Genomic DNA, 14965 nt, shown 5'->3' on the forward strand with positions numbered 1-14965 from the left:
GGTTGAAGAGCGCGGTCGGGCGATGGGGTGAGGTGCTGCAGCCAGTGCTCGTCAGTCGCCTGTTGTTGTGATGGAAACGCACATGGCCGTTTGCACGTTGTGGTGTGTGCGCTAGTCACACTCATAGTGAATGCAGCTTTGGTCATCGCAGCGTTTGTGGAAGTGCGGTTTACCGCGTAAGCCTAAAAGGTCCACCGACGACAAGCTCGCGCTGCTGATTCAAGTCCGATACAAAGGTCCGCCTTGAAGTATACACTACATTTTGCCGCCATGTATCGTTCATATGAAGTACAATGTACACTTCAGGGTGTGGTGTAACCGACTGCGTGAATTAAGTAAAACACGCTTCTTCGTAAGGTTAGCGCTCTTGGATATCGCAAATACTTTGCATACTAAGCCCTCGGGCAATGGAAACCCCGTTCTCTTCAAAGCAGCTCCATGATATGAGAACGTCAAAACCCGAGCTCTGCGCCAGCGTTGCGCAACTTCGATAGGATGGAGAATGAGCGCTCCGTGATTTTGATGACGTCACGCGTTCGCGTGAGCCGCGTCCTCACGTGGCAATCCACATAGCTGAGATGAGCTTTGTTTTAGTCGCTAGTCGGTCTTGTATTCGGCGAAGATGAGGTGACATTCCAAGGTTGTCGCGTCGCGTGTGGGTGAAAGAGGCTGGTAGGTACGGTTTTCCCCTGAGATGGCTGGACTAATGACGTCATCGATGCGACTCATGCACGCGTGACGGGCATGGCAGACCCAGAGCCCTCACACTTGACATGCGCACTACCAGCCTACTGCATTCACGCTGATGTTGTGATATCGAATAGAGCAACGTTGCAAACTTCATTAATCATCAAATATACACCAATAACTGACTACCTAGGTATGTACCCAATCCACCAGTCAAAGATCTATGCAAAACATATACAATAAGCTCAAGAAATATGTACTCATCAGATCGTAAACATACCATCGACTTCCTAGTCCTTACATCAACAGTAGCTGCTTACTGCCCACCAACAGCGATGGTGAACAACGTCGGGCTGCCAGCGAAGATCGTGCCTGCCACATCCTGACCACCATCCGGAACAACATCGTCGTATGGGAAAGCGTACCCGCGCCCATCCTTCTGCATCTGATGCACGATACGCGAGTAGTGGTTGGTGGTCGGGTCCTTGTAGTACTGGCTCGGGTTGCTGCCGTTGGGGAACTGGTTGCCCGGTGTGTTTAGCAAAATGCTACGGTTGAAGGCCGCAGCAAGACGGGGAATCACCGCGTTACGCGCTTGGTTCGATCCAGTTGCAAAGGGCCCGGTGCTGCAAGTGAAGATATCCCTAGCTGACGGAGCAGCAAACTTGCCTGCCTCGCCTAGTTCGAGCTCGTTGCCTTGGACACGTCCCTTGAGGTTGCCGGCTGCGGCCTGGGTGTTGATGGTCATGTCTTCATTGCGGTACTTGTTCCACACTGCCTGGACGTAGCCGTTCCAGTAATCTCCCCAAGCATTCTCATTGCCGACAAGCAGGTTGTTCGGGCTCAGTACGCGCAATGGCTGCCCGTTGGCCTCGTAGATTAGCTTATCCCAAGGTCGACCGTCACGCTGAGCCTGCGCGCGCAGCTCCTCCATGATTCTCCGGAAGCCATCGGCGCCCATGCCAGGTACTGTTTGGGTCTTGCCATCGTTGCTGGTCAAGCTAAGCGCAACGGGGATGCTGACGAAGTCAACGTAGCTGATGTTGGCGAACAGCTGCGCGTCGTTGTATGTGAACTCGCAGAAGGTCCAGTTGATGTTGAAGTTGGGGTCGCTTGGGTTGGTCACGCTGGGCTCAACAACCGCAGGGCCTGGGTTGAGGAGGAAGGTGAGCTTTGCGCCGATGCTGAACCAGATACGACCACCAGCTATCTTGGGGATCCTGACGTTGACAGTGTTACCGGGACGGCCAAGTGGAATGGCGACATCGGCTTGGAGGGGCTGTTGGATATCCTTAGGGGCTACTGGATAGTAGATGGACTGGCCGTCTGCTTGCACAAAGAGAGGGGTGTTGTTTCGCTCCAGGGCAAGGCCGGTGATGTAGCAGTATACATTGTCGGAGTTGGACTTGTTCTGCAGTGCCAGCTGGAGAGTACCAGGCGCGGCCGCAGCAAGTACTTGTTGCTGTTCGTTGTTGGCTTGTGGAGCTGCTGCGCGCTTCTCGTTGCCGGCGTCGGCGGGAGTGGGAGCGGGTGGTGCCGGTGCCGGATTATCCTCCTGCTTGCCCCGATTTTGCCAGCTCTGGCGGCGCTTGTTGACGAAGCTCTTGAACGACTTCATGATAGAGTGGAAGTAAGATTTCGGGTATAGTGATAAAGAAACGCGACGGTAGAGTTAGGTATAATGCGAGTTGCAAGAAAAAGGCAAGGAAAGCAGCGAATATCAACAATGTTGTGATTGCGCAAACCGCGAGTACGTCACACAAGATATATCCTCGTCCAGTTATAGTCAATGCACTGAACGCGCCAATGTCCTAGATTTCAAGGCGTGAATGCAGGGTCCAGCTGATGTCACACATGCGACGAGATTCCAGGGCGATCAAGGCACGTGCAAACCTGTTGCGATCGCCGACTCGCGCGCGGGCCTAACGTCAACAATTTCGCGTTAGCAACCAATCACATTTTCATAAGCGACACCACCTTGTCGCGGCCCGATGGATGAGAAGCCCATTTCCAAACCACGCGTGGCGCGCTCGTGGCATCTGAATCTGACACTTAAAAACGCGGGGTGCAGTGTGCGTGGTATCTTGGGACTGGTATTGGACGGCGCCCGGTGGGCGGGTTAGTGTCGTAAAGGAAGGTATTAATGAGCGGTAAGCGGAAGTACGCGATGCTTTGCGACAGTGTACATTGGAAGAGGCCTGTTTTGCCTACTTTGTATCTGGTCAAACGCCTATCCAACGCCGGAATTGTCTGGGATAATCACCGTATGCCATACCAACATGCTGGAAACGCGTACAAACTGTATGCCACCAAAGTAAACGGTTATCGTACAGTCCGATGTGAGATGCTTTGTACAAAGGTGAGATCGGCAGTTTGATTCACATGCTAGGGCGAAAGACCTCGAGGCATGCCCACGAGCTCGCAGACGAGTGATCTGTAATGCGAACAGCGCAACGGCGCGATGCAACGTCTTGCAGTGTGTCAAGTTGTCGTGAACAAAGTCGCGCATGACTGCCCGTGGCGATTATTCGACGTCCTGAGACGGGGATCAGAACGGTGCTCCGTTTCCAAAAGACATGCCAGTATAGTTGTTGTAGCTATCCTCCCCCCAAATACCTCCCGCCATATCGAAGAATTGGCTCATGTCGAAGTCGGCACCCCTCATAAGCGCGAAGGGGTCGTTGCTAACCTCGGTCACGGGGACGTGGTTCATGTCTATGCCGAAGTCTTCCATATAGTTGGTGCCTGCTAGCGTATTGTATTGATCTTCCGCGTGTCGTGTCGGACACGTTGTTGGTGCGCTGGTGATGGGACATGAGCTTCCGCTCACACTCCGCTCAACCGAGTCGCTGGGCGTAGATCCTGGTGGCGTCTGGCTAGACCGCTCCGGTCGGATTTTGCGAATGTACCAATTCTTTGTCAGTTCATTAATCATTCGCATAGCGTGCCAGAAGTCGGGGTGGGGTCGCTTTGTTTTATCGAACGTCGATAGAGTCTGCATCCGATAGCAAAGTGATTCAAGACAGAGATCTAGGCGCACTCTTTCTTGAGCAGCTTGAGTATCCCACCCGATGGCGGCATGGTCTTCACTGGGTATGCATAGCTTGGCGACCGTCATGATGACTGGTGGTAATCGCATCCATTCCGAGAACGATATGAGGTGATATTCGTGGGCTGGAAATGAAAGCAAAGTATCCAGAAAGCGCTTGCTGGCTTCAAGAGCGGAGAGTAGGCTGTTGATCTGTGATGAACGTACCGATGCCGGTAACTCCGAAGGAGACGGCCGAAGGGCTACGCTGTGCAGTTGCATCTTGGCGTATGAGAAGGAGAGTTCGAGTAGTCGTTGAGAGGGGACACCGTTGCACTCCCGTTTCCATGTATCGAGTTGTACATCTATGAATCGAACGTGCATCAACGCTCGCCCATCAGACATTGGCAGTTGCGAAGTGTCAGCTGTGAACAACTCATCTTGTACTTGATCATCAATCTGTCGCAGAGATATCAAAAGGCTAATGGTCTCATCCGTTTCGTACTCGCGATCCTGCTTCAAGTTTTGCGCCCACTCGGTCATGGTTGAAGTATGCTTGAGCAGATTCGGCTTCTGTAAACCCGCCGCAACCCTGCTAGAGTCAGCATGCAAAGTCATAATCTGGTGACGAGAGCACATACATGGACGAAAGGTAATAACAGCCTAGGAATGCACGGCGTCTTTCGCGCAGTTCCTCGGCTGGTGGTGGTGGAGCTGGAGGTCGCTTTGGCAACATTGGAGAGATCAAAGGCTGAAAGTCTTGGTGTAGGCCGATGTCTAGAGCCAAGCCTGTGACGAGATTATGCAAAAAGAAGATTTGCTGTGTTTTGTGGCTGAAGACAAAATGGTACCTGCGCGGATTAGTAGATTTTCGGCAATGGTGGGTACCATCCTACCATGAGAGATAGACCAGTACGCTTTGAACTAGGCCCAATGTCCTTCGGGGTTGCAAGATTGTTCTATTGGCGAGCTCCTGACGAAAGATACCATCAAGTGCCATCTGGCGTGTGTGATGTTCCCATGATGCCACCAAAAATATCGCGAGTGAAAGCATGGGCCTGTGCTCATAGAGCTGTCTTGCAGTGACTTGGGGCGGTATCATAACAAAAGGGAATGTGGCCGACATGTTTCGATACTCTTTCAGTAGTGTGTCTGCTTCGCCGGATGTGAGCAATTGCTGGACAACCTCATGCTCGATAGGAGCTTCGGGTCGTTTCGAAGTCCTAAAGATGCCCTCACGAGCGTTAGGAACATCTTCACGGTCGTCAAATCTGTGTATGTTGCGGATTTCCTCAAGATACTGTCGATCGACTTCGGCACTCTCTGACGCATCGTCGGTACTTTGGTCGGGCGGCACGGCGTTCGGTTCGTAGGCTGGTGTCGGCATCCAGCTACCCGGCGCCGTGTTGACTACTCCCCGATTCCGCCAACGCTCCGCTGCAATTTCTCTAGGGATTGGCTGCGATACATTTGCTGAGTCTGTTGTGACTTCACTGTCAGCCGCATGGACGAGCTTGGCTACGAGGCCATCGATCTTTTGCTCGACCTGCGCGATTCGACTACGAATAGCATGAGTTGAGATCGAAGTAGACGGGTAGCGACTTACGAAGGTGCACGCAGCTTCCTCGCTCTACGCGGCGCTTCGGCCCAGACACATTCCTTGCCGGCTGAGAAACATCTGGCGGATGGTCAGCGTCTTTGTAAAGACATGAAGATGTGGAGCCACGGCTAAAGTATCACGCTCCCATTGGCTGGCTTACCTCTGACATAGTCCAGATTGGGCGCTCGGCAAACATCGCGTCTTCAGGTTCCGGCAGCGTTGGCACGCCTGTGTTGTTCGCGGTACACCCGCTCTCGCGGACGGTTGCTCAGTTTCCTCCATCCGATGCGATGGCGCAGGATCGCTGCAGGTGTGAGGAGAGGGCAAGAGCCAGACCCAGCACGGGACGGAGGCACGATCAACATCCGTCCCGGGTCGCCTAAATTACTCATCCACGCTAAACTCCTGGGGTCAACTAGGTACCAGCATGAAATGAACACTGCAAACATACGACATTCCAAAGACACATTTGTATCGATTGAGTGCTCAACGAAACATTGAACCCTTACGCTTCAGTTTTATAAACTTCCTCTTCTGCTCTAACAATTCCCAGGCTTCGTCGTTTGGAACCTCGGGAACCATCAAACCACGAGGGACTTCGCTCATTGTGTACAACTTGCAAGCGCACTCAGTTAATCTAGAACTGTAGCTTTGACGCCAATCTCCAACCGTACCAAAGCGTTGCACCAATCGAAATGAGGTTCAGATGTATGCTCATCGCATGAGCTCTAGAAAATGCCCGATTGAGAACCATCATGTCATCGCTCATGGCCCCATTGAGCTGCGCTTTGCCATCGCGAGTCGCTTGTCTTTCCATCAGCTATCAACGAATTCGCCAAGATCCGTGGATACTCACCTTGGTGAACCCTTTCCACCATCAGGTCCTTTGTCCTCGGACCAAATACAACCAAATTGAACCCAGCAGTAACACCAGCGACTGCGAAAGCGATCCAGTCACTCTTCTCTGCAAGCAACGAAAGTGGCCCACGAGGCGGAAATGTCGCAGCGACGATGAGTAAAAGAATCGACTGGCTTTGGAAGTATATTGGAAAGACACGCTTCTGCAAAGTCGTAAACGCTGATCTGGGAAGAGCTTGGTAGGAGACTTTCGTCATTACGAAAGTCTGGTACAGCTCGGTTCCGAGTAATGTGGAGTAGGCCAGGAGGTGAACGGGCGGGAGAAGGGCCGCAGCATAGTTAGGAAAGGTAGACATAGCAATGTCAATTCGATTCAGAGGATAGATTGCGGTATAGATCAAGAGCCGCTCTGAGATATCGATACCCATGCGGCATCAGCAAATCTTTGACTTTCGCTGCCGCCTAGCATAGCGGATCTGATCGGGAGTCGCATGGACGTTCGCATCCGTCCCGGCGAGGCTCTAATGCATTCATTTTCCGCATCCCAAAGACCTTCCGCATCACCAGCTACAGCACGCGAAACGAGTAGATAGAGTCGCGAAATGCGTCGTAGGCGTGTCCTGCTCATGACGGCATGAAGCATCTCGGGCTGCATTGCCGCGAGGTACCTGACGATTAGCGCCGCACCCCGCAACTCCTTTACCATCCATCCCAACTCCCCGAGGATCTGCCACCACCACTCGCTTTCTGGCCATGCTTCCGCGCATCACGAGCGCATGTCGAGCTGCTTCAGGCAAAGTCAAGATGCAATATGGCAACCCAAATCTGGAAGATCTATGCATTCCATTCCGCCGGCGCAATGGCTGAGCGCGGTATAGCTGTCGCTGTCACGGCTAACGACGTACATATGTACTGGATGAAGCTCACACTCTAGGATTCATAGTATCATCCCATTAGACAATCGAACGCCTTCAATATGCGCGCAACACTCCTCTCTCTCCTCCCTCTCGCTCTCGCAGCACCAGTCATACTCCACCGACAAGCCACGAAGCCCATATACTGGCTCCTAGCCGGCGACTCAACCACAGCCACCAACGGAGGCTGGGGCGACGCGTTCCTCTCTACAACCGTCGCGAGCAGCTCCTCGGGGCATAACTACGGCCACAGCGGCGCGACAACCAAATCGTTCCGAGCTGGCGGCGACTGGGCAAACGTAACCAGAGACATTGGCACGTACAAGGAGGACTACAGGGTTTATGTGACGATTCAGGTACTATACCACACGTATCAGGGATCGGGATAGCATGACTAATTGTCACCAGTTCGGCCACAACGACCAAAAGCCCACCTCTGGCGTCTCCCTAACAGACTACCGCACCAACCTCGCAACCTTCGCCTCCGAAGTCATAGAAGCAGGCGCAATGCCCATCCTCCTCTCTCCGCTCACGCGTCGCACATTCAACACAACCACGAACCGCGTTATTGAGAACCTGTCGAACGAGACGGCCATCACACTAGACGTCGCCGAGGCCAACGACTTGCACGTCATAGATTTGAACAAAGCATCGACCGCGTATGTGAATGCGATTGGACAAAAGGGCGCGGACACGTATAACTGGGGTGAGAACGGCACAACGGGGAATGATCGCACACATTTGAATCCGTGGGGTGCGGTAGTGTTTGCAAGGATGGTGAGTGATTTGTTGGTGGAGAAGTATGGGGAGGAGTTTGGCGAGTGGACGGTGGGGAATGAGACGTTGAGTGCGTTGATCAAGGATGGAAAGCTGGCTTAGGTGAGTGTTGGTCAGATACTGGCTACCAAGGAAGAATTCGACCACGTTCAGGCTTCGTCAAGAGAATAACATCAAACGCATGATTTCAAAACTAGACATCGCTACAAAGCCTCACAGTGCTCGTGCTACAGTTATCATTCAACCATATCCCTGCCCTTCATACCCACCACTAGCCCACCTCCTTCCCTGCGCCTCGCCCTGACCCTGCACATTATTGAACGTGGTCGTACTTGAGTTCGGCGTATCCCAAGGTGCATACTGGCTACCTGTATTCGTGTACTGACTACTCGGCCTCGAAGCCGGAGATGAAGCTGCACTTGTACGCGAAAAAGGCATGTATGGTTGCTGCGTTGGAGGCAGCGGTGGCGATGTATACGGCAGGTACTGTTGGTGAGGGGGCTGCGGTGCCTGCGATGGACCTGGATACAACCAAGGTTGTGCCTGATTGAACTGCTGTGATTGCCGGTGTGGCAGTGGTGGAGGGTATGACTGGTTCACAGCACCAGTGTTGTTGCCCTGTGGTGCAATGGGAGGTGATCCATACTGTGGTGGAGACGCGATATGCTGACCTTGAGCAGCGTAGTCGTGTTCGGATATCGATCGGTCTAGCGGTGGTGTGGGCTTTGAGTAGCTTGGCTGCCGCTGCTGGTGGTATCGATTGACTGCTTCCAGGTTTGCGACTGACTTGCGATTGACAGCCTTGCTGTTCCTCTTGAGTCCGTGGTCTGCACTCCCCTTCCTCAACGTCGTGCTGTCAGGCTGCGGCACGCTAGCTGTGGATCCAATCGAGCTGTATCTCTGTGATGGGAGGGAAGAGGCCGAGTCTTGTCGTTGTCGGTCGTCAATGGACGATCGCATACCTTCGGAGGATAACGGTGGAGATTGAAGTTTGCCCTGAGCGGGTATAGGGGGTGAATGGCCAGCGTACGATGATACTGGGACCTCTGCAGCCGGCTGAGCATGTGGAACCGTTACAGCCTCTGCCCTTCCCGGTCTGAGGTGAAAAGGCAGACTCCAGGGCTCCTGAGAGTGCTGCCCATGTGGTGGTGCAACTTCCTTTTCATCGCTGTGTATGCTGGATTTGCGAACCATTTGCGAGGGCAATGGTGGTACCGGGCGACGGCGGTTTATCCCAACGCTGAGGCTTGTTGGAATCTCCTGGTGCTTCACGGTCCGGAACCGCTTTACAGTTGGGTTGCGTTTGCAGCGGTCCTGTGCCTCTCTCAACAGTTTTCGTATCTTGTCCTCATCGGTTAACTCTTCTTCAAGTTCGACATCAGTGACACTGCCTGCGTCAGTCTGTCCAGCCACGGAGACATTGTCACCTTCCCATTCGTCATCATCAGTCTCTTCCTCCTCTTCATCATCGGAATCTTCTTCCTCCTCCTCCTCATCATCATCATCATCCAGATCGGAATTTTCATCCTCTTCTTCTGACGTATCAAGTGCTTCGGTTGCAGATCCTCGATTTGGATGTCGTGCGTAGACATTGGCGCCAGCCTTGAGTAAAGCGTCGACACAAGCTGATTGACGATAAGCGCAAGCTTCAACGAACGCTTCATCCAAGAGGTGATCCGGAGGTTTCATCGCGAGAAACTTGTCCAGAATAGTCTTGTTGCCTCGAATGGCAGCTGCGGAGATAGCACTTCGGTACATTCCGCCTTGAATCCGAAAGTCTGCTCCAGCATCAAGTAGCTTGACAACCACCTCCATACGGTTGAAGTATGAGGCGGCTACGAGAGCGGTATGATATTTGCCATCGTGATGATTAACGAGTTCGATGGCTCGATCGAGAAGTTCCTCAATGATGGCCATATCGGCTTTCATCGCTGCTGTTTGTAGGGCGTCGCCATACTTCCCCCCCTTTGCATGTACATCGGCCCCATGTTCTATCAGCAACCGCATAATTTCCAAGTCGTTCCCGTAAGCTGCAGCAGCTACAGTGGAGCCAAGTATGCCTCCCAGCGCTGAAGCATTGGCACCGTTGTCGAGTAAGCGCTGCACGACAGGTAAGACGCCAGACTGAGCGGCAGCCAGGATGGGGAAGCCATGTAGGCCACCACTAGCGTTCACATCGGCGTGATGTTTGATGAGAAGCTTTACAAGCTTGTCGAACCCGCCGGCAGCGGCTGCAGAGAGTGCACCGCCAAACTTTCCATTCGCTGGCCGGATGTTGACAGCCGCACCATGCTGTAACAGCTCTTTGACGATGTCGAATGAGCCAGCAGCACAAGCCGCCTGTAGAGCCGAACCATACTCGCCGGATATGGGCTCCGTGATGCTAATGTCGGCACCGGCTTTCAGTAAGACTTGGACACTTTCCATATCCTCGGCCCATGCAGCAGCTTGCAGCGGCGTTCCATATGGCCCACCAACAGCGTTGACATCCGCGCCAGCTTGGAGCAATACCTCGCAACATTCCTCATCGCCTTCGGCCCTGTGTAGAAATTAGTCTCTTTGAAGATGATCAGGGCTGCTTGAACTTACGCTGCAGCGTGGAGTGCTGTACCGTACTTGTCGCTTGAAATGTGCACGTCGGCGTTGTGAGAGATGAGGAATCTCAGCCCATCTGCATCGCATGAGTCGGCGCAGTTGATCAAAGCTGTTGTACCTCTAGCGCAGGCTGCATTGATGTCGTGGACGTTCTGCACGAGGAGCTCCAGGTTTTCAGTGAGCAATGTAGATGCTGCCAATGAAATCACTGGCCAATTATCCTCCCCTCCGCGTACGTTGACATTAGCACCATGTTCAAACAGAATCTTGGTTGCAGTGCTGTCGCCTTGCTCCACCGCAGCAACAATGGCATACGAGAAGTGCCCTCCGAATGCGTTCACATCAGCTCCTTCTTCGATAAGAAGGCGAATGGTGTCTTCATCGCCAGTATGAACAGCAGCTTGCAGCTCGGTGCCGTAATAACCAATTGGTTCAGTATTGAGCTTGGCTCCGCGCTCAAGTAGCAGTCGAACGTTGTCGGCATCACCATGCCATGCAGCGGCCTGGATGCATGTGCCGTAATCTCCACCGCGTTTGTTGACGTCCGCGCCTTTATCAAGAAGAGCCTTCATGATGTCTGCTGTACCGTCGTATGCACTGGCGGCTAACGCAAAGCCATACGTAGGCCCTTCCGTATCTGGGTTGGCGCCAAAGTCGAGAAGCAGCTCCACGGTCTCCAGGTGCTCGTTGTCGGTAGCCTGATACAGGGCCTCGTCTAGTTGCGTTTGATCGATTCCCTTTGGATGAAGTAACTTGAGTATTTCCGTTCTACCGTAGAAGGCGGCCAAAGAAAACGCTCTCTGGTACCTGATGATGCACGACGGTACTTTGGATTCTTTTTCCAGAACGGCGTTGACAATAGCATCGTAGCCCCGTTGCGCAGCAGCTTGCAATGCCTGTTCGAGCACGAGAACGCGCTCCTCTTTCTCGAGCAAGATCTCGAAGACTTCTAGATGGTTGTAGGTAGCAGCTGCGTTCAAGAAGCTTCCATAGGTCTTCATCGGTCGGCTCAGGTTCCACGACTGTGATAAGAGGTGACGGACAACATCAGCATGTCCACGACGGGCGGCGGCACCAAGTGCAGACCCGTAGAAGTACTCTTCGTTGGGGTCAATACTAGCGCCTCTCTCGATCAATAGGCGAACAGCTTCAGTATTGCCTGAGAATGCGGCCACATTCAGCGCTCTTCGGCCAGCGCCACCAATGACGTTGACATCGGCGTTGCGGTCGAGCAGAAGCTTCACGACGCGATTTTCGAGGTTGCCCGCAGACGCGTAAAGCGCTGTTCCATGGTCCGACGACGAGGCGTTTACATCGGCCTCGCGGTCGAGTAAAGTGCTGACAACATCGTAGTGGCCGTTCCTTGACGCAGCATGCAGCGCGGTAGGATTGGCGCTGCTGCTCGAAAAGTCAATGTCAGCACCTGCTCCCAGTAGCGCATTGACAATCTCTCCACAGCCACCATCGCATGCGTAATACAGAGGCTGGAAACCCAGTGAGTCTTGTAAGTGGACATCCGCCGTCTCCCTGTGGCTAAGGATGTGGTCGACTAAAGCAGGGAACTCGAGGATTACAGCGACATGGAGTGGCGATACGTCTTTTTGATCTGTCATGTTGTGAACTTCTTCTATGGTCTTCCACCATCTTTGACGAGCGTCCGAGGCTTCTTGCCAGAACGAGTGGTCGAAGTCAATCTCTTCGAGCACATCCGGTGGTGCTCGCTTCGCATGTTCCACCCAGTACCGAACAGGATATCGTAGATCAACGTCTAGCAGACCTTCCTCTTGATTTTCTTCTCCAACCGAGGATGAATCAGCCTCGTCTTCTTCTTCATCTTCATCGTCTTCGTCCTGTTGGTCATGATCGTCCTGTTCGCTTTGTTGGCTGGCGCTATCGTGTACTGACTTGCTGTCGGCTTCGGTCGTATCGGTCGCCTCTTCTGCTTCGACCTCAAGATCCTCCGCTGGCTCTTCTTCCTCTTTTTCTTCCTCTTGATCTTCATTATCGTCCTCTAGCTCGTGTTCTGCGGTGTCTTGATGTTTGACGGCGTCGTATATATACTCCAACGAACGCAACGCGATGATGCCATGCTGAACATCGTCGAGATCCAGAGATAAGTCGTTCTTTGCATACTGTCGGAGATGTTCCTGTGCGGAGATGTCGATCCATTCGACAGTGCTGTTATCCAGATCCCAGTCGTTACCTCTCAAGGTGAAGAATGCACCACAGCGAACTATGTATGCTTTCAGCTTGTCCACATCGTTGCGATGTTGCTGAGGTAGCTCGGCCATGATCGCAAGTTCGCGCATGGTGGGCGCTACATACGCCGAGATTCTGCAACGCAATATCTCTTTCGTGTATTCATGGCCCTCCGCTTGTGGGTTTAGGACGCGCTTTCGCACGTGCTCAAACATGTCGGTCAGACCATACGGAAATGACTCCAACAGTCTTCGGATCTGTGCGTGCTGTGTAGATCCGGGGACCCACGCATTCTTGACTTCTTGTACGACTAGACTAACGTAGATCCAGTTGTCTTCCGCGCGCGAGTAGATGTGGCGCTTCACGAAATATGCCAAAGACCTTGGAAGATCCAGCTCGTCGACGCTGTTTGATATGTGCGCTTTGAGGTCGTCACTAATCTGCGCAGAGTTCTCCGCGTCGCTCAGATTGATCTCCAACGATCGCGGTCTCAAGCATTTCTCGATGTTCGGGCGCCCGCTGCGATTGAGAAGCAGCCATCTAACGGGTTGACACTCCTCTTCATCGTTTGTCGTACCCTCGGTCTCTAGCGTCTCTGACATGTACCGCAAGAATTGTTCCAACGATTCTTCCGCAAGCTGCTCCACACCATACACCACGATGTAGATCTTAGTGTTAGGCAGATCCCGCGCCATCTTATGTAGTGCTATCCATAAAGCAGGCACCTTGAGTATCTCTTCAGTGTCAAAGCTTTGCTTTCCAGCGTCTTTGCTGCTCCGAGAATCTGAAAGCAGGTGTCGGGCAAGATCTTGGTCCATGTCGATCATCTGGCGGACAGCCATTTGCAGCAGACCTTTCAGCGATCGTCGCATCGTGTCGCCCTGGTCGCAAAAGAACGATATGATCATAGAGTTGTTTGCTTGTGCATTTCGGAGAAGTTCAAGAGCAGAAGATGCGATCGCACCTTGGCCCGTACCAGCCTTTCCATGGATCCAAAGGATGGGACTTGCGTTCAAGTTCTTCCAGGTCTGAAAGTTTTCGATTTCCAACACTGATGATGACTTCGTGCCCTTCGCTCCTGTGTAGGTGCCCTTTACGGCGGCTTCTACGTCGGCGAATCCTTTGCCGAGCGCATCCATCATGCTGTGGTAGGTGCGATCATCGACTTGAGATTGTCGAAGCATGTTCTGACGCGTCTTGATGATGCTATCCGCCTTATTGGCTGTCTCACGGATCTCATCAGAGACGGAAGTGAAGTTACCATCCTTTGGCCCAGGGAACTTGTTGAGTTGGAAATGATCCGACATGAGAGAGATGCTGTCGAATGATTCGATTGTTGCCGAAGATTGGTCAACAATGCGCTCTTTGCTTTTGAGCCATGTGATTCCTTTCACGAGATAGTTAACCAAATCGCTATCGTTCTCTTCCCAGAAGCAAAGTAGCCGAAACTGAGCTTCTCGCGCCATATAAGAGAACTCGGAGAGTAGACTGCGCAAGATCTCCGAGTCTTTTTCCAAGACCTTGAGTAGACTAGACGGCGCACCCCAGCCGGCGACTTCAGCCATGGATGCCAGAACCATTGCCTTGGACTGGCTTGACGTGCCGTGAAAAGGTGTACCGAGGAAGAAGCATCCAGCGATCCAAGGATACACGTTGGGAAAGTCTGTTTGGCGCGATCTTGACATGAGCAGGGCCTTCTCGAGAATGATGCCCCCAAGACAATGCGAGATGAAGATGATGGGCGTTTTGGTTTGGTTCTCCAATACGTTGTTAGCATGTAGTCATCACGAGTACGTACTAACTCACCACTCGTGACCTATCGAGGCTATGTAGTAGTTTGTTCGCGACATTATCGATGCGTTCGTCGACTGATCCTTTTCCGAACCACTGCGACTGATACTGGAAAACGCTAATCTTGGCATGTGGAATCTTCTTCGGGAGCATATTGGCATCGCGAAGCCAATGCACTTTGCTCTTCTTCCATGTATATTCGGGGTCCGCTCCCAAGCCTGGAATGGCGATGATCCTCGAAGTTATTAGCTTTTGATTCTCGCGTTGGACTTCCAGCCACCTACTCGATTTTGGCCGAGAACTTTGACGTTGTCTGCTCATCACTAGGGTAGACAACGTTCAGTCCGGGGTTGAAAGACTGTGCTTGTAAACATGTAGAAAACCGAGTGTGAGCAGAACACTAACCTGTGCATCGAACTTCGAATGCTGGACCTTGGTGGCCGAAGCCATCGCGAATCGTGGTGCTGTAGCAAACCCGCGCTGCAAACTGGCAATTAAAGGCTACAGCGTAATGTT

At 52.7% G+C, this 14965-nt stretch overlaps 4 protein-coding genes across 4 annotated transcripts; 1 reads left to right on the top strand and 3 right to left on the bottom strand.

The window, feature by feature from the left end:
* Nucleotides 1-1003: 1003 nt before the first annotated feature.
* On the bottom strand, nt 1004-2305 carry J4E79_001645 (uncharacterized protein; the record flags this gene model as incomplete). The annotated part of the gene is made up of 1 exon (XM_049350553.1): nt 1004-2305. The coding sequence occupies one exon, from the start codon at nt 2303-2305 to the stop codon at nt 1004-1006; it is 1302 nt and encodes a 433-aa protein (XP_049214392.1).
* A 930-nt stretch (nt 2306-3235) lies between these two features.
* Nucleotides 3236-5597, bottom strand: J4E79_001646 (uncharacterized protein; the record flags this gene model as incomplete). The annotated part of the gene is made up of 5 exons (XM_049350554.1): nt 3236-4307; nt 4357-4566; nt 4612-5274; nt 5322-5393; nt 5476-5597. 5 exons carry the CDS (start codon nt 5595-5597, stop codon nt 3236-3238), a joined length of 2139 nt encoding a protein of 712 aa, XP_049214393.1.
* A 1552-nt stretch (nt 5598-7149) lies between these two features.
* On the top strand, nt 7150-7966 carry J4E79_001647 (uncharacterized protein; the record flags this gene model as incomplete). Its single annotated transcript, XM_049350555.1, has 2 exons — nt 7150-7443; nt 7496-7966. 2 exons carry the CDS (start codon nt 7150-7152, stop codon nt 7964-7966), a joined length of 765 nt encoding a protein of 254 aa, XP_049214394.1.
* A 283-nt stretch (nt 7967-8249) lies between these two features.
* J4E79_001648 (uncharacterized protein) lies at nt 8250-14899 on the bottom strand (the record flags this gene model as incomplete). Its single annotated transcript, XM_049350556.1, has 6 exons — nt 8250-8385; nt 8457-10403; nt 10454-14415; nt 14465-14684; nt 14734-14807; nt 14855-14899. 6 exons carry the CDS (start codon nt 14897-14899, stop codon nt 8250-8252), a joined length of 6384 nt encoding a protein of 2127 aa, XP_049214395.1.
* Between the last annotated feature and the right edge of the window lie 66 nt (nt 14900-14965).

The sequence above is a fragment of the Alternaria viburni genome (genome assembly GCF_023758015.1).
Source record: "Alternaria viburni strain BMP 2772 chromosome Unknown scaffold_3, whole genome shotgun sequence".
Lineage (NCBI taxonomy): Eukaryota > Fungi > Ascomycota > Dothideomycetes > Pleosporales > Pleosporaceae > Alternaria > Alternaria viburni.